Raw genomic sequence first — 18,558 nt, forward strand, 5'->3', positions numbered from 1 at the left:
TCTGTCTGTCTGTCTGTCTGTCTGTCTGTCTGTCTGTCTGTCTGTCTGTCTGTCCGTCCGTCCGTCCATCTATCTATCTATCTCTGCATCTGTCTGTGCATCTATCTGTCTGTCTATCTCATCTTTCTGTCTGTCTGTCATCTATATCTCTAATTAAAGGCAGTTACCAGTTTATGAAGACATCGTATTTCAATAATTCACATGTAAGTGAGTTGCTGGAGGGGACTGGACAAGGACTCCAGTGGCTCCCATGTCACTGGTGGGCACAGATGATGGCAGAGGGTATCAGAGGTAAAGGCTGATACCTGCAGAAGGGCGTGTCCATGTTGGGGGGTGACTCAGACCTAAAGGGAATATTAGTATCAGGGCTCAGAGAGGAAAGAGTGTCCAATCAGGGCTCTTGTGGGATTGGCTATGGACAAAAGCATTGTGCATAAGTCAGGTCCTGCCTTTACTACCTGGGTTTTAGAAATGAAGAGAAATAAAGGATTAAAGGCATGGAAGCTTCTGTAGAGAGCACCCTTCTTTTACAGATATGCCCATCTTAAGAGTTGGGTGAGTTACCTAGGACTGTACAAAAGGTTAATGAGCAGAGCTGGGATTCAAACCCAGGTCCTCCAACTCCAAAATACCAATGTTTTTTTTTTCTATCAGAGGGTTGGAAGACACTCTAGAAAAGATATTTACTAGCTGTAAAAGCTTGGACAAGTCACTTAACCCTGGCTGCCTCAGTTTCCTCATCTGTAAAATGAACCGGAGAAGGAAATGACAAACCATTCCAGTATCTTTGCTGAGAAAACCCTACATGGGGTCATAGGGAGTCAGTTACAACTGAAAAATGATTGAACGTGGGACATCTAGGTGGCACAGTGGATAAAGCAGCAGGTCTGGAGTCAGGAAGACCTGAGTGCAAATCTAGCCTCAGACGGTCAGTCAGTAGCTACGTGACTCTGGGCAAATAAATCACATAGTCCTGTTTGCCTCATTTTCTTCATCTGTATCTTCTCCAAGAAAACCCCAAATGGGGTCATGAAGAATCAGAAATACTGCAGAACAACAAGCCCTGATTCCCCAAACAAATGCTTTTACTATCATAGGATTGGAAAGGACTCGAGAGATTCCATATCTGTCCTCCTACCTCATGCATGTGAAAATAAGCTAATGTAGTTACATCTATTTCAATATCTTGAATTTAGAAACATTTTAACATAAACAAAGAGCACCCTGAAGTCTTCTTTCTTATCTTTTTCGAATGCCAGTGCTCACTGATAGAAACTTCTCTGATGCTGGGCTTTGTGAATTATCCTGCACAAACCATCATCAGCATGTTAGTTATAATGACCTCATAATAGAACTTTGCATAAAATCCTTCATTTTGGGGGAGTAATCAATCAATGAACATTAGTAAGTGCTTTCTATGGAATCTTATTTCAAATAGTTTTCATTTTATTATTATTTAATTTAATAACTATATTTTATGTCAACATTCATTTTTAAAAATGTTGAGTTCCTGATTGTCTCCTTTCTTCCTGCCTTTCATTTTATGAATAAACTCAAAATCATGAACTCAAACCTTTTGGGGGGGGCGTAGGAAAATAAAGTCCCTGGAAAACATCTTTTTAGTGACTTTTTCTGTCTCCAAGCACACTCTCTTCCTCAACCTTGAGGGCCTTTGCAAGGGGGCTTACTGGTTCTCACTAATTAAAGTTCTTTTTCCCTGTTGCTTATTCTTTTCTCCCTTTCCCTTTAGAGTTAGGGCAGGCACCTTGGCCCTTCCAAAGAGGCCTGGAGAATCTCCTTCCAATCAGGATAAGCTTTCTTTTGGCAACCTGCCTTTTAAGGTCACTATTCCCCAATTTTGAAACTCTTGTTTTTTTTTCCTCCTCCTCAGCTGGTGTGTGTGTGTGTGTACTTGCACAATCATGCAAATGTAGGTTGTCAATGCATTTTTTAAAAAACAGATTGTCTAGAGATCACACATCATTTTAGCAATTTCTAGTGGTTTTAGAAGCCGGTTTCTGAAAGTGGCTCTGCTCTTTTCATTCTTAGCATTTAAAAACACAGCAGAAAAGTTTATAAACACAGTCACACATTGGTTTCCATATAATGGTAATACATATCAATACTTGACTTCTTGGAAGGGGGGGGGTGGTGAATCAAGAGAATGGTTTTGGGTTCAGATAGTGGAAGCTAAGAGGGCGGAGGAGAGAAGCAGGTGATAAGGGTACTTCTAAGAAGCTGCTTCACTGAAACTTCCCACTACGTCTTTCCTGGAAATGGATGCTGCAAGATTCAGGAATATTCCACCTTTCATTTCCCTGTCATGGCTAGCTAGCACCATTCTGCCTATGCTTTATATCTTTGAAAAATATCAGTGGGGGATGGAGGAGGAGGGGCAGAGGGGGATCCTTTTATGGTTTAAAAGTGGGACATTCCCAAGCTCCATCCCAGATGGGTTGTACAACTGCTGAAGTGTAATTTGAGACCTTCCAAACATGAGCACATGGAGTATGTATACCCCCAGGGACTTCTCAGCCCAACCCTTTCCAGGTGTGTTTTTTGTCTTTTTCATTTTCTACTAGAGTTTTTATTTTTCCACCAAATCCCCGTGTTCCTAAAATTCCATCTCATGAAAGCCAATTAGAGTTAGACAGTGTCGTTGGATGAGAAACTGTTGGGTCCTTCTTGGTGTAGATTCCAGCATCCCATGGGGGCCAGAGGGATTTTCAGCTCAAAAGCAGAAAAGGAGGCTGAGGGGGCTGAATCGCACAGTCTGTGGGAGTTTGTCCCTCTTTGCAGCTGACAGCATTGCAGAATTCCCTCTGGGGCCATAAGAGAAACTACATTAGCCAATGTTGTTGTTTGAATAAAATCCCTGAATGTTACGGGTTGGTCCCAAGTTATATGATTACCTTTCCTCCTCCCTTGCCTCATGATTACATTTGTTATAGCTGAACACACGTTCCTCATTAATATCTTGGGTAATATGGGAAATCAGAGGGCTGAAAATTAGGCAGAATAGGTACCAGATGTTTGTATTAGCTTGGCATGCATCTGCATTCAGAATGCTTAAGGATCATATTTATCGAATCTGAAAATGACTTAATGCTTTCCCTCTCATTGGACAGTGGTTCTCCCCCAGATGATTTTATTCTGTTATAAAAGGTGGGATATTAATCTCTTCTTGTAGGAAGGATTAGGTTTAAAGTGTGGGCAGCAATGGCATCAATTTCCCCCTTTCCACCCCCCAAAAAAACCTTCCTTCTGGATTCTATCCAGGCTCAGGGCTGGTCTGTAATCCACCCTAAGAAATGGGCGGTGCTCCTGGCTGAGGGTGGAAGCCTGCTTTGGATCTAAAAGACCGGAACAAAAGGGAGAGAGGCCTGTTTTTCTATTTCCTTATTGCATTTGTTGGGGAGGTAGACAAGGGGAGAGAGAATCATCATGGCATAGTGAAAAGAGATGCCACTTTCTGGCATCAGAAAGACTGAGAGAGGGGCATTTAGAGTCAACAAACATCTATTAAGTTCCTACTGTTTGCTAAACACTGTGCTAGCAATTAAAAAAAAAAACATTTATTAAGTGCCTACTATGTTCCAGGTACTGTGCACCTACAGAAAGAGGCAGAAGACAGCCCTTGCCCACAAGAAGCTTACAATCTAATGGGGTTGACAACAGGGGAACAAATATATACAAACAAGCTATATACAGCATGAACAGAAAATAAGAGGGAGAAGGCACTAGAATTCAGAGGGTCTGGGAAAGGCTAATGGTAAAAGATGCGATTTTAGTTGGGGGTAGCATTGGGAAATATAAAGAAAGGTAAAAACGTGGTCCCTTGGGTGAGTGTCTCCTCCAACAGCACAGCCTGTCGCTAATTGGCTTTCCTGAGTCAGAGTGTTAGGAACGTGAAGATTTGGTGCAGGAAGTAAAGCCTCCAGAAGAAAATGAAAAAGACAAAATAAGGCTCTCTGTTCAGAAGGTCATAGGATTAGAGAGGTCGTCAGTGCAAGCTGAAAGGGCCCCAGAGGCCCATTTTCCAGAGGAAGAAGCAGGCTCATTGAGATGGCAGGTAGATTGGCACCATAGTGCCCAGAGCTCCAGGACTGGGCATCAGAAAGACATGGGTTCAGATTCTGTCTCAAGACACTTGTAAGTTGTCTGATTCCCTGGCAACTTGCTTAATCTCTCTGTGCCTCAATTTCCTTATCTGTAAAAATGGAGATGACCATAGCACCCACCTCCCAGCATTGTGGGGAGGGATAGAATGAGATCCTCTATGTGAAGTGCTTTGGAAAGTTAAGAGCACTATATAAATGCCAGCTGTCATTATTCCTGATGTCACTTGGGTCATGAGTGGCAAAGTCAAGGGTAAGGGGGTGGCAGTTTTGTATTCTGTCCTGGTCAGATCACATCTGGAGTTCGGTGTACTTTGGGTCACATTTGAGGCAGGACATCGAGAAACTAGAGACTGCCCAGAAGAGGTCATCCAAGATGGTGTAGGCCACCGAAGATGGGTTGGAGGAACCGGGGCCATTTAGCCTGGAGAAGAGGCAAAAGCCTTTCTGTGTATCCCCAGCACTTTGCACCCTGCCTGGCACATAGTAGGTGCTTAATAAATGCTTAGTGACAGTAATGATAATTGTCTGGAGGGTTGTCGTATAGAGGAGAGAGTGTTTGGCCGCAGAGAGCAGAAGCAGGAGCAATGGGTAGAAGTTTAAAGCAGGCTGGTTTTGGCTTGATGTCAATAATGAGAACTCTCCTAAAACATCAGGCTGCTCTGGGAGTCAGTGGGCTCCTTCTCACTGAAGGGCCTCAGGCAAGGTGGCCTTGGGTCTTGGGGGGGGGGGTTCTTTGGGTTCCAGCTCTGAAATCCTGTGATTCACGTACTCAGAAGATTTCCATCAGGATCTGCAGCCTGTGATAGGGAAGGGTGTGAGGGAAGGAGGCAGCTGTGCCCCAGAAGCCACAGCCTGGGACTGATCCCCACGCTTATACATGTGGGCAACCACGCTGAACAGGGATTGGTCAGGAAGCTTCTGCGGCCCTCCGGGTAAGGGGGTGCTCCCGTCAGCGAACGTAGGACCGGGTTTTCTTAGTTCCTGAGGTTGGCCTTGTGGCATCTAAAAACCCTTGCTGGTGAAAATGAAGAGACTTTCTGCCATGTTGAGGGGTTCTTCAGTGAAGACTGGTGTTTATAGAATAAAGAGCTTGACTTGCCTCTGGACCAGATGTTGGTCTATGAGGTCAGGGGATAGATTTCAGGGGGCCTGAGAACTTGAATGGGAAAAAATTACAACTTTATTTTAATAGAATTGGTTTCCTTCTTAATCTTATGTATTGTAATGTATGTGCTTAATAACATGATTCTGAGAAAAGGGCCTATTGACCTCACCAAGTCTGCCAAAGTGTTCCATGACACAAAAAAAAAAAAAAAGAATTGTTCTGGACCTTCTTGGTCAAATCATAGTGCCATCATTGGGAGGTGTGGCCCAGGGCAGGAGGGGGTCTGAAGCGTGCCCAGGACCAGGATGTGGTCACAGGAGAAGTGGAGGCTGTTCTGAAGCTGGGGACTGCTGTAAGGGAAAGCAAAAGTAGACAGGATGAGGTTGAGAGCAGGATATGTGTGTGTTTGTGTGTGTGTGTGTGTGTGTGTGTGTGTGTGTGTGTTGGGGGGAGGGTGGGAAAATGCAATATTCTAAATACCACCTGGAGAGGTGTAGGGCAATGTGTGGTATTCAGGAAGAGTGGAGAAAAACAAGTGTATTTCCTGCCTTCGATAGCTTTTGGGGGTGGGGGGAGCCCCATGGGACTGGTTGCTCAGCAACCAGAAGTGCCACCTCCCTCATTTCAGGATCATTTCTCTTCTCCGAAGTAGGGCTGAAGATTTGGAACAAGTGATGATGATGGCGAGGAAAGAGAGGGCAGAGCTTTGAGGAAAGAATGAGAACCTACAAGGACGAAAATCATCTCGTATTGAGAAAGAATGAGCAGAGGGACGAAAGAGCCCGAGAGAGACCCTCTGCCACTGGACCATAGCTGTGGCCAGAAGGATAGCAGCAGCAATACCTTCTGGGTTACCTAGAGTAGAGCTCTGAAGGCAACATCGAAAAAAGGAGTTAAGGTTACTCTTGGAAAAGCTGGTGCAGGTCGTAGTAGATAGTGTGGATGGAGGAATCAGAAAGACCTGGGTTCTAGTCCTGCTTCTCCAACACTGGATAGGCTGCTCTGGGCAACTGGCATATTCTTAACTGTGAATTTGCTTAAAATATATATAAGATATAAACAAGTTCACAGTTAAGAATATGCATATAATATACATGTATGTGTGTATACACACACACATATATAATAAACTGTATTTCAGTGTAGTTGGTTTCGTTGGTTACCTTACTTAAATTTTTTGAGTATTTCATTAGACTGACTCCCCTCCCTCCCCCAAAAAAGGTTAAGAACTTCTCTTCCAGAACCTTCCTATCCATCGAAGGCTGTCTGACGCGTGACACCAGAGGGTGTTTCCACCCAATGACACCAATGAAATAACCGATTCAGCCCCCCAGGATTTGTTTTCTCCTCCCTCTCCCCCCAGCAGAATCTCTGAGCTTGAAAAGACTCCAGGGGTTCTTTGATCACTGTGTACGTAGTTTGGAGTTTATGCTTTTATTTCTCTGTGACCTTATTCTACATTTCATTTGCTCATTCATTTGGACTGTGTACGATCCAGCTAAATGGGACTAATTACTGTTTGTCCCGGTGATTTTTCTGTCTCCGTCTCCAGTGCCTTTGCTCAGGCTGGGTCCTGTGCTGGGAATTCTTCCTTCCTCACCTCCACATCTTAGAACTAGTTTACTTTAAGAAAACTTAAGTACCCTCTTTATAGGAGGCCTTTCCTGATCTCTTAAGCTGCTAGTGCCTCACCCAGTCAAACTACCTTTTAATTATTAGATATTTGGTATATAATTTTCTGTGTACATGCGATCTCCCCCAATAACATGTGAAGTACTTGAGGGTATTTCTTTCACTTTTGTCTTCATACCTCTTGTGCTTAGCCCAATAAGGTGATTAATCAATACTTGTTGATTGATTTTGTTGATGTTGTTACTAAACACACACACACACAATAAAAATTACCTCCTTTCTCCCTGATTCCCCATCTCATTATTTTCATCCCATGCTTGGGGCAAGAAAACCCATGCCCAGGGACAGGACTCTTAAAAAGCAAGGCCATGGAGAGAGCCCCGAATTCAAGTTAAACACCTTCCTGTATCATCCCCCCCACCCCCCGAATCTTTGCATTAAAAAAAAAATCTCTTGTCCTCTCACAATTTTCATAAAATCTTATTATCCAACTCTGAAGGAACTGGTTGAGAGGTAACATAATACTGTAGATAGGTCCACCGTGTCTCCGTGAGACCTGGATTCAAATCTATGGCACACAATGCTATATGTGAACATGGACAAGAAGCTTAACCTTTAGTATTCCATAAAATCCTCTAAAACTGTAAGCATTCAGTAAATCACCGGCCCACCTTTGTGGAAGGAGTTTTCACACCCAGAAGTCCTTACAATAGTAACAGAGACCAAGACAAAAAATGAGGGACCATAGATTTGAAACTAGAAGGTAGCCAAGAAGCCATGAACCCTAACTGCTTTATTTTATAGATGATTAGACTGAGGTTAAATGACTTGGCCAACATCACCCAACTAGTAAGTGTCTGAGGTGAGAATTCAATCTTTGGTCTTCCTCATTCCGAGTCCAATGGTCTATCTATTACACCAGATTTCTTTGGTTACCCCATCTCTTCTTTTACATGAGTTATTACTAATGTTCCAAAATTTATTGAAAATAAAGAATTTCCTGGGGGAGGGAGAAGAGGAGGGGAGGGAGGCACCAGCTAGGTCAATGTAAATAGTAAATCTCTGTCTAGATTTTTGTTCTGATAAGCGCTTGTCTGAGCTATAAAATATTTCTGGTTGTGCCTTGATTTGTTTATTTAGTGTGGATGGGATAATGGGCAAATTTATGGCATTAAGATGAAAATGCACAGCTCAGCACAGAGATCCCATCAAGCCCATGAAGGCACCAGAGCTACATGGGGGAAACTTTTCTCTGTAGCCCTCCGGCATCAGACATACCAGACCTCCCAAGGGCCCTGGCAAAGGAGAGTGGATTGGGGAGCTGTGGGGGAAATGTTTGCTTATGTTAATGTTTGCCTTGTTCTAGTGACCCACTTCAGGGAGGCTCACTCTGCCACCATGCTGGGTTCCTGCTGCTATTCCCTGTTTCTCTGCCACCTCATGCTGTCTCTCAAAAAAGAGCCAGCAACATGACACAGGGTGCCTCTGAGTATTGGAAAAAGACATATACTTCATGGAATAAACCAGATAGCTGTTATCGGTCTAGATAATTCTGGTCAGTTCTGAAATAGACTTGGCAAAACACTGTGTCTGCTTATAGTGTTGAGACAATGGGCTGGTGATGACTGGGTACCTGGATTGCATTTTCGTTGGAAGTGAGGGCAGCATCAACAAGGGAGACTGATGAAACATAATTCAATCCTGAGCTGAATGTGACCTCAGGTTCATACGTGTATCTAGGGCTGGACAGGATTTTGGAGACCATCAAGTTTAACACCATCATCTTATAGGGGAGGAAACAGAGATGCAGAGAGATGCAGGGACCCCTTAGCCTTGGACCTTGCCCAAGGTCACATAGATCATCTATCTGTAAGGTAGAAATGGATTGCTACTCTTCATTGGATGGAGTTTCCATACAGGGGATCCCCCCTATTGACAGCCCTGAAAACCCCACCCTCCCAATTAAACAAACAAAACATAGATACAGAGGCCTTTCTAGTACATTCAGTTGTGCAAACACAGTGAAAAAAGAGGTTGGTGCTTGGTGGAATGAGAAAGAAGCGTGTGTGAAATCTCCCACATCCACCAAAGGGTAGATTTTTCTGAGTGGAAAGGCAGGATTCAGTCCCGGGCATAATGACTTCAGATTTGGCGTTCTTTCTGCTCTCGTCCTGCACCTTCAGCACTGTGGGGATACGGGATTTTGTCAGGGCAGGTACTCCCTCGACCAAGGCAGATGATCCCCCTCCATAGGCTTTGAGAGTTGCTGTGGTCCCCGTCCCCCCTCCACCCAAAAAAAGGCAGCTAGGTGATGAAGAGGATAGAATGAAGGGCCTAGAGTTATGAAGACCAGAGTTCAAATCCAGTTTCAGACACTTCCTAGCTGTGTGATCCTGGGCAAATCACATACCCCCATTTGCCTCAGTTTCCCATCTGTAAAATTAGCCAGAGAAGGAAATAACAAACCCACTCCAGTATTCTTGCCATGAAAACACCAAATGGGGTCACGAAGAATCAGAGATAGTGAAATGACTGTTTGTACATGCTCAAAGCCCTCATCATTGTGGGCCACAGGCCAGTCTGTCAATAAGCATTTGATAAGTGCTTACAATGTTAGGCACCATGCTAAGCTCTTGCGACAGTACAGTCAAATAAGATGGTTCCTGTTTTCAGGGAGTTTGCAGTCTGATATGGGAAGACCGCACAACTGGTAATGTTGTGGGGAAGAGAGAGGGGGAAGCAGAGGAGAAGGAGGGGCATCTATAGGGGAACAAGGTTGTTTTTAGGAAGGATGAATTAGGAGAGAGCTCGGGGAATAGGGAGGGCTAGGGTTCTTTCTGCAATGAGGGAGGGTGCCTGGGCAATCAGTCTCATGAAGACTTGGGGCCCTTTGGCATGAGGGAAATTCACTCTTTAATACTGCAGTCCTGTAGCAGAGGTGTGATGTATCTCTTCAGTGTGGTTTTGGGTACTAAATCACTACCCATATAGTCCTTCCCATCCTGGTGTGATCCTTATCTTTGCTCTGTGACTATCCTGTAGAGATTGTCCCCACAGGTTGGAAATCTCCTCTGTGCCTTTTTATATATTTGTACGTACACACACACACACACACACACACACACACACACACACACATTATATATTTTGTGGGAACCAGTGGAACGCCCGTGTATTGAATTAGGCACTTAATCGGTATTTGCCCAGTGAATGAATTTGAATGTATTATCTAAATCAATGAATAAATATACTTGTTCTAGGTGTTTGTGGTTTTTTAATATCCTTTCCAGAGGGAGGTGGGGGTTCTTTTGATGTTTGGGAGGAGACCTGTGCAAATGTCAAATGGGGAGTGTCCTTACCCAGAGGAATTTTACAGAGTATTGTGAGCCAAAAGGGGATTAAAAAAAACAAACCACTCAAAAGAAATGAAACATATTGGTTTCTTAGAAAAATAGTTTAGCCATTCTCTCTTAATGTTGGAAATAATAAACCTCCGTTGTCACCCTGGGTCTAAGCTAAGTTGGCAGTGGCCAGAGGACTCAAGAGGAAGAATCTGAATGCCAGGAGGATGCATGTTTTCGGATGAGTTCTGATGTTTCTGAGTGGCATGTGTAAGTTCTGGCTGTTTTCCTCTCTGCAGGTCCCGTGCCTCGGACAGAGTGTGTGCTGTCCCCTGTCAACTCCTCACACCCTGTCCAAGCCCTGTTGGAGAGTTTCACAGTCTTGTCTGGCTGTGCGAGCCGGGGTACGACCAGTTTGCCCCAGGAGGTACACATCCTGAATCTTCGGAATCCCGATGAAGGACCTGGCCAGCCTGAGGGAGAGGTAGGTGAATGTGTTCACCGCCAAAGCCACTGCGCCTTTAATGAGCCAACAAGCCATTTTTTTTTTTAACTAGAGGGTTTTCCTTCCAGTGCTGTGGTGAAGCAGGGTTACTTCAATATGAATGAGAAGTTCTTTAGGGGGAATTGTGTTCTGATCTGGGGAAGAGGGTGCTAGAAAAATAGAAAAGCATTTCAAAAAGCCTCATTGAACTTCAGATTCTTCCTCCATGGTGATTACTCGGAATCTGCCTCAGTATCTGAAAGATTTTTCTTTAAAAGTTCATCTTTCAGAGGCATTGGCCAACAGTTATTATAATAACAATAAAAATAATAATAAATGATGCTTATATGACTTTTGAAAGTTGTAAAGTTGTAGGTGGCACAGTGAATAGAATTCTCACTGGCCCTGGAGTCAGGAGGACCTGAGTTCAAATCCAGCCTCAGACACTTAATACTTACTAGCCGTGTGACCTTGGGCAAGTCACTTAACCCCAAATGCCCTACCTTCCCCCCTCCAAAAAGCAAAAAAAAAAAAGGTTGTAAAGTATGTTTCCTATATTATCTCATTTTATTCTTTCTGTGTTTATATGTATACACTTATCCTCTGCTTGAAAATAAGTGCCTTGAGAGTCGGAGTTATTTCATTCTTCTTGTATCTTCCAGGGCCTAACTGGGACTTACAAGTACAGGGGAATATTAGAACTGTGCCTGGGACACTAGCACATGGCTTCATAAATGGTTGGTGATTGACTAGCTGATCATTATTTGTTGACCCACTAGGCAGGTTCTACAGGAATTATTATCACCATTTTACAGATGAGACTGAAAGAAGTCAAGTGGTTTTCGGGAGGTTTCATAGCCAGTGTCAGGGGTGGGATTCAGCTCTAGTTCTTCCTGAAGCCAAGGAAGACCTTCCTTCCTCTGTGCCACACTATCTCCCTATAAATCAAGGCTTCCTAATTTTGTGTGTGTGTGTGTGTGTGTGTATTGAACTCCTTTGGCAGTGATGGTGAAGTGTATAACTCCTTCTCAAAATTATGTTTTGTATATTAAATTTATACTTGAAGGAAATGCTAAATTTCAGTTAGAGGTTAGTGAAAATAAAGATCTGATCTCCCCCCCCCTTCCCTCCATCTAAGTTCACGGACCTCTTTAAATCTATCGGCATACTTGTAACAGCAATCACACTGGCATACTCAGGATGGCTGCTAGCACAGGTTCTTAGATCTGCTTGATGAGGAAAGATAGCTGTTCAAGGGATCAGCAGTTTTTTTTAATTACATTCATTAGTTCAGGGGAAAAATCAGTACCCTCAACTTCAGAGAAAATCCAAACAAAGAAAATAGAGAGAATACAGAGAAATAAAAACCAACAGACAGGGCTTCTAACTGTGTGAGAAATTAGCACAGATCAACAGACAGATCCAACTGTCTGATACATGTATAGTTACCAGAGAGGGAAGCACTAACATCTGGACTTTCCAAGGGTGGGAGACTCATTAACAGCTACTCAGAGTCTCATCTGGTCAAGTCACAAGAACACTCTTCCAATGAGTGAGCCCCAAAGCAAAATGCTAACCTTAGAGTGTATGTGATACACACACACACACACACACACACATACACACACATATATCTATATCTATATCTATAGACACCCTTTTTAGAGCCAGAGGGCATCACAACCCTCATGACTCAGTGCCTAATTAGAATTTAACAAGAGGTGTGAAAGTCTTCCTACAAGCAAGCCTCCCCTAAGCAAGCTTCCCTTAATGGGCTCCCTGTGAAGTCTATTAATGGGCAGGAAGATCTTAAATCCCATTAACATTACAATAACCTAATACAATGCAATAGACCCCAGTTTAAGAATCCCTGCTATAATATGTTTCTGAGCTATTGTATTCCAGGGGAGCTGTAGGAAAATGGTTGTCATCTAGGGGTGGAAATAGCCTCATCTTTTAATCTTTCTGACTTGATATAGATTAGGGTGAATTAGTATATTTGACAGAATGGGTTTCCTTATCCCTCAGTCAACCAAGTAGCATTTATTATGCTCTTTCTGTGTGCTAGGCACTGTGTAGTAAGTGCTGGAGATAAAAAGACCAAAGTGAAACAGTCTTTGCCCTCAAGGAACTTACCTTCAAAGAAAGGAGGCATCATTGGATAGATGGTACAGTGAATTGAGAGTTGGGCTTGGAAGCAGGAAGATCTGAATTCAGATCCTGCCTCAGAAACTTACTAGCTATGTGGCCTTGGGCACATGGCCTCTGTTTGTTTCTGTTTTCCCCATCTGTAAAATGGGGATAATAATAGCACCTACCATCCAGGATTGTTTTAAGGATCACATGAGATAATCACTGTTGAAGAGCTTAGCACAGTCCCTGGCACATAGTAAGGGCTATATAGATGTTTGCTATTAGCTTTAAAAGGGAGTGGTGGGGATTAGGAAAGCTTTGGAAGGAGATGTTTGAGCCAGTCTGTTTCTTCATCAATCCACTGGTCTGCCAGTGAACATTTAGTAAGCACCTGATATATGCTGGGTGCTATTCTCCTCTGTTATTTAAATGGCTCATCAGATGTGTCTGAAATGTTATCACATCTTCAGGGAAAGAGAAACCACACAATCCATGCTCACACTTTGTGGTTGTTTTGTTGTGTCCAGCTCTCCATGACCCCATTTGAGGTTTTCTTGGCAAAGACACCAGAGTGGTTTGTCATTTCCTTTTCCAGCTAATTTTACAGATGAGGAAATTGAGGCAGACAGGGTTAAGTGACTTTCCCAGGGGCACGCAGCTAGTAAGTTGTTGAGGCTGGATTTGAACTCTGGTCTTCCTGACTCCAGGCCCAGCCTTCTATCCACTAAACCACATAGCTCCTCTGTTCACACTAATGATTAGGAAAAACTTTTTTTCCCCTGAAAACCATTTCTTATTGACCTTTCTTTTGGTTAGAGCTGGACAGTTTCCCAAACCATTTATTTAGTATGACTTATATGCCTTCCTCCTCCTCTTCTTCCTTCCTCCTTCTCCTTCTCCTCCCCTTTGGGCAGGAATGGGGAGGGCAAAGCAGAGAAAATAGATTTTGATCTGGAAAATAGTGTGCAGATTTGGCTGTCTTCAGAGTAGGATTATTTAGCTCACCCCAATATGTTGTAAATTACTACTCCTGATTCTTTTGGGGCCCTTCCACAGCTGCAGCAACAAATGTCAACTCTCATTCCTTTCTCCTTGGACCACATCTTTCCTTCTCCACTTTGAGGGAGAGGAGAGAATGTGTAGGGGGGAGAAGGGTAAGGAAATGCAGCTCTTAGTGAGGGCTAGGAAGACACCCAGTAATTGCTTCTTTATGGATGTTTCATTCAGAGAGATTAAGAAACAATTGTCCCAGCTCACAGGGCCAAGGCCCGGCAATCTTGGTGTTAAATTGTGCAGCGCTTGTATTTACACTGAAAATAAATTCAGATCAATTGCTGTAGAGAAAGGAAAACATTTCAAGAAAGGACTGGAGGGCTTGCCCACTCAGGTGTTTATCTTAGTGTACTAAGTGAAATCTGTTGCTGCCTGACACTTGAGTTTAATTGAGTACCAGTCCTTCTTTGGGCTGGGTTCTAGAAATGGAAAGACAAAATGTTCCTGTCATCAAGGGGTTTGTAAGAATAATGTTTTTATTTAGTTCTGTCCAACTCTTCATGACTCCATTTGGGTTTTCTTTTGTTTGTTTTTTTTTTTTTGGAGGGGAGGAAAGCAAAGCAGTTGGGGTTAAGTGACTTGCCCAAGGCCATACAGCTAGTTAATTGTCAAGTGTCTGAGTCGGGATTTGAACTCAGGTCCTCCAAACTCTAGGGCCAGTGCTCTATTCACTGCCTCACCTAGCTGCCCCCATTTGGGTTTTCTTAGCAAAGGTACTGGAGTGGCTTGCCATTTTCTTTTCTATCTAATTTTACAGATGAGGAAACTAAGGCAGAGAGAGATTATGTGCCTCTCTCTACCCATGATCACACAGCTAGTGAGTGTCTGAGTCAGGATTTGAACTCAGATCTTCCTGACTCCAAATCCAGCATTATTAATACCCTGTTCTACTTAGCTGCCCAATTATATTCAAGTGTTTTTGTGTGTTTGTGTAGGCATACATGCATGATGTATACATATTACAAAATACAAAGTAGGGAGCTAATGAGAAAGTCATCCAGAATGCTGTAGGATTATTTGAAGAGAAGAACATTTTGGGGTATTGGAATCAGGGAAATCTACACAGAGGAGGTGGTCCCTGAGAGGAACCTCAGAGACAGGCTAGGATTCCTAGAGTGAGGGAGGAGATGGGAGTCCTTTAATGGGGTGGGGTGAAGAATGGTCAGTGCAAATGTCTGCCGTCAGGGAAGGAAATCATTTAGAGTGACTAGAATGTACGGGATGGGATGGGGAGTAATAATGTGAAATAAATCTGAAAAAAATAGTTGGAGTCCGTGGAGGACTTTGAAAGCCACATTTAGGAATTTGTATTTTAACCTAGGGGCCATAGGGAGCCATGGGAAGTTTGTGAGCAGGGGAGGGACCTGATGACAATGGTAACTGACTTTTATATAGGGCTTTACATTTTCAAAGTGTTTTACCCACATTTTCTCATGTGAGCTTCACCTTGGCACCGGAAGGGAGTTGATACAATTACAGTTTCCATCACCAAGGCAGATAGGCTCAATTAAAGTTGTTAGTTAGTCATCACATAACTTAGAAAGTGTCTGAGGAAGAATTTGAACCCAAATCTTTCTATCCCAGGTTTAGCATATCAGTCAGTAAGCGTGTGTGTGTGTATGTGTATGTGTGGCCTGTGTGCCAGGTCCTATGCCTGAGCAATGGGGATCCAAATAGTTCCTGCTCTCAAGGAGCTTATAGTTTAATGGGAGAGACATCATTCATTCAATAAACATTTATTAAGAATCTGCAGAGGGAAGGTAGTAGCAGTAAGGAGGAGGTTACCTGTCATGCCATGTTGCTTCTCCTATGTACTAAAAAGATTGTTTTGGCCCTTATGTAAAGGATTAATTGGAGAAGAAAACTGGGGAGACTGGAGATTGGGGGAGTCCAATTAGGCTGTTGTATTAGACTAGATCAGGGGTGGGGAACCTGTGGCCTCAAGGCTGCACGTGGCCTTCTAGGTCCTCAGTTGTGGCCTTTTGACTGAGTCCAGGTTTTACAGAACAAATCCTTTTATTATTATTATTATATTTTCCCTTTTGGAGGGCGATTGGGGTTAACTTGCCCGAGGTTACACAGCTAGTTGTGTGTGTGTGTGTGTGTGTGTGTATGTGCGTGTGTGGGTGGGTGTTAAGTGTCTGAGGCCGGAACCGAACTGAACTTGGGTCCTCCTGACTCCAGGGTGGTGCTTTACTCACTGAACCACCTAGCCGCCCCAGAACAAATCCTTTTATTAAGGGGATTTTATTCTTCGAAGTTTGGATTGGGTCAAAGGGGGGCCATCCTTGAGTACCTAGACGGCCACATATGGCCTCAAGGCTGAAGGTTCCCCTGGACTAGGTAAAAGGTGAGAGCTTGAACTATAAGGTGGTGGCTATGGGAGTATAAAACAGGGGACAGACATGAGATATGTTGTATGTTTGTGTGTTTGTGTGTGTGTGCACACGTGCAAAATTAGTAGTAGATGTCTTCTGTGGAGAAAGGTTTTTGAAAGGACTGGTCAGAAGGGGAAAGCAATGAGATTTCCCAAAGGTATTGTTGAAAACAGTGTCAGAAGTGATGCTTTTTCTAGTATTTTGGAATATGTATATTAAAAAATTGAGTTAGACACTAGGAATGGTTCCCATTTGTGGTGCTGAGCTACCAAAGGAAATTGGGAAATTTCCTTCCCTAAAGACCTATAAGAAGTGAATGGTTGTGGCCCATCACTTTTTAAAATTGAGACAATATACCAAATGACCTTTGGAAATCCCATCAGTCCTGTGACTCAGCCATCCAGTAGAGACACAAAATCATATGTTTTGCCAATCCATCCATACATAAATGCATACATATATGAGAGAGAGAGAGAGAGAGAAAGTGAGAGAGAGGGCAAAGGTGCCAGAAGGCCAGGGACAGCACAGGGAATGGAAAAAAAGGAAGCATTTATTTATGGATAAAAGGTGGGGGATAGATGGAGAGAATCCTAGTACAACAGTGAAAAAAGTATTAAATATCTTTTACTTCCTGTGTATGTGAACATGGAAATATAATATCATTGCAGCCCTGCAAATAGTTTTCAAAATTCATCAAGTCTGCCAAAATTCTATTGAATCCATAAAATTTGCATTGGCCTTCTTTACTATTGCCCGTACTGCCTCCCCTTCCCCCTCCCTGGTCACCTGGCCTGACTTTTTGTTGTTCTCTGTGGATGACTTCTTTTTATGGATATACTATTATTGATCCATGCAGGAAATGGAATTCATTTATTTTGAGGATTATTTGTAGATTGACCAGTCAGTCAATTAATCAGCATTTATTAAGTGACTATTATGTGCCAAACATTGAAAATTTTAAAAAGTGACATAGTCCTTGCCCTCAAAGAACTTATTTCTACTATTTAGTTTAAAAAAAAAGGTTTTTTTTAATCCATATCTGTGATCATTGTTGTTGGTGGTGTTCATAGCTGGCTCTTTGTGACCCCATTTGGGGTTTTCTTGACAAAGATACTGGAGTGGTTCGCCATTTTCTTCTCCAGCTCATTTTACAGATGAGGAAACTGAGGCAAACAAGTTTAAGTGACTTGCCCAGAGTCACAGAGCTAGTCAGTGTCCGAGGTCAGATTTGAAGTCAGCTCCTGCCCACTGCAGGACTGGCTTCTATCCACTTGCACACCTAGCTGCCCCACCTGTCGTTGTAGAATTGTGCATTTATGGCTGGATTGAACGTCAGAGGCCATCTGGTCCAACCCTTTTATTTTGCAGATAAGGAAACTGAGGTCTACACAGGTGTCATATCTTGTTCAAGGTCACCATGTTAGTAAATGGTCAAGTTGAGATGCACACTCAGGTCCCCAGATTTGAAATCCAGCCCCCTTTCCACTGTATCACACACCATTCTTTATTCTCCCAGGTGAATAGGTGCTCAGGAGTGTGCCTCAAAATAATAACTAGTGTCAGCTGGTAAGGAAATTGTCAGGCAGAAGTTGTATCGGCAAGTAGATAGTTTAAATAAGAGATGTGCTTTATGGCAGCCTATAAATAAAGCTTGGTACCAAGGTTGTGTGTGATGTTGGCGTCACTTCTGGGCTCTCCTAAGGACATCATCAACCTATATTTGTATAGAGTATATTACATCTGTGGGCCTCACCTCCTGTTTGTAATCATTGCCTTTGGAAACAGCTTCCCTGAAAATGAGCAGGAAACTGGAGAAAAGACTCTCTGGCAACAAGAGAGCAGAAAAGTATAAACAACTAAGAAAAAGCAGATTTTTTTTTCATAGAGGACAAAGGGGCTGGGGGTGGGGAGCAAATATTAGCTTTTTTATCATTATAAAAATCAACTCCTCATTGCCCCCTTGACTTAGAAAGTCAAATGCAGCCATCATCCATCACCTTCCATTGGCCTAGAGAGCTCAGTTTTTGTGATGTTTCCCCTGTGTCTAGAAACAACGATAGCAACACCAGAGGTTTGTTTGCTGCAAACACTTTCATTAGTTGCTAGAGTGGCTGTGATTTTGTTTACTGGAATCAGATTTTCTCTTTTGACCTTCCTTTGAAGTGGTATGGGCTTTGTTTGACCTGATCAGCTGTTTACTCTGAGAGGTTGTTCATGCAGTTAACCAATTCTCTCTCTCTCTCTCTCTCTCTCTCTCTCTCTCTCTCTCTCTCTCTCTCTCTCTCTCTCTCTCTCTCTCTCTCTCTCTCTC

General features: G+C 43.1%; 1 protein-coding gene across 2 annotated transcripts in view; it reads left to right on the top strand.

Annotated features, from left to right (window-relative positions):
• LOC138165089 (transforming growth factor beta receptor type 3-like) overlaps positions 1 to 18,558 on the top strand; it is a 229,333-nt gene that overhangs the window by 77,003 nt on the left and 133,772 nt on the right. Inside the window, exon 3 of one of the 2 annotated variants that reach the window (XM_069093236.1) lies at positions 10,499 to 10,683. In XM_069093236.1, the coding sequence (XP_068949337.1) occupies positions 10,499 to 10,683 (185 nt within the window). Of the gene's footprint in view, positions 1 to 10,496; positions 10,684 to 18,558 lie in introns of both variants that reach the window. The other variant, XM_069093237.1, reaches the window with a different exon arrangement.

Source organism: Petaurus breviceps, unplaced genomic scaffold (assembly GCF_028583685.1).
Source record: "Petaurus breviceps papuanus isolate PSGF00001 unplaced genomic scaffold, PetGlider_PUasm1.0 207, whole genome shotgun sequence".
Classification (NCBI taxonomy): Eukaryota; Metazoa; Chordata; class Mammalia; order Diprotodontia; family Petauridae; genus Petaurus; species Petaurus breviceps.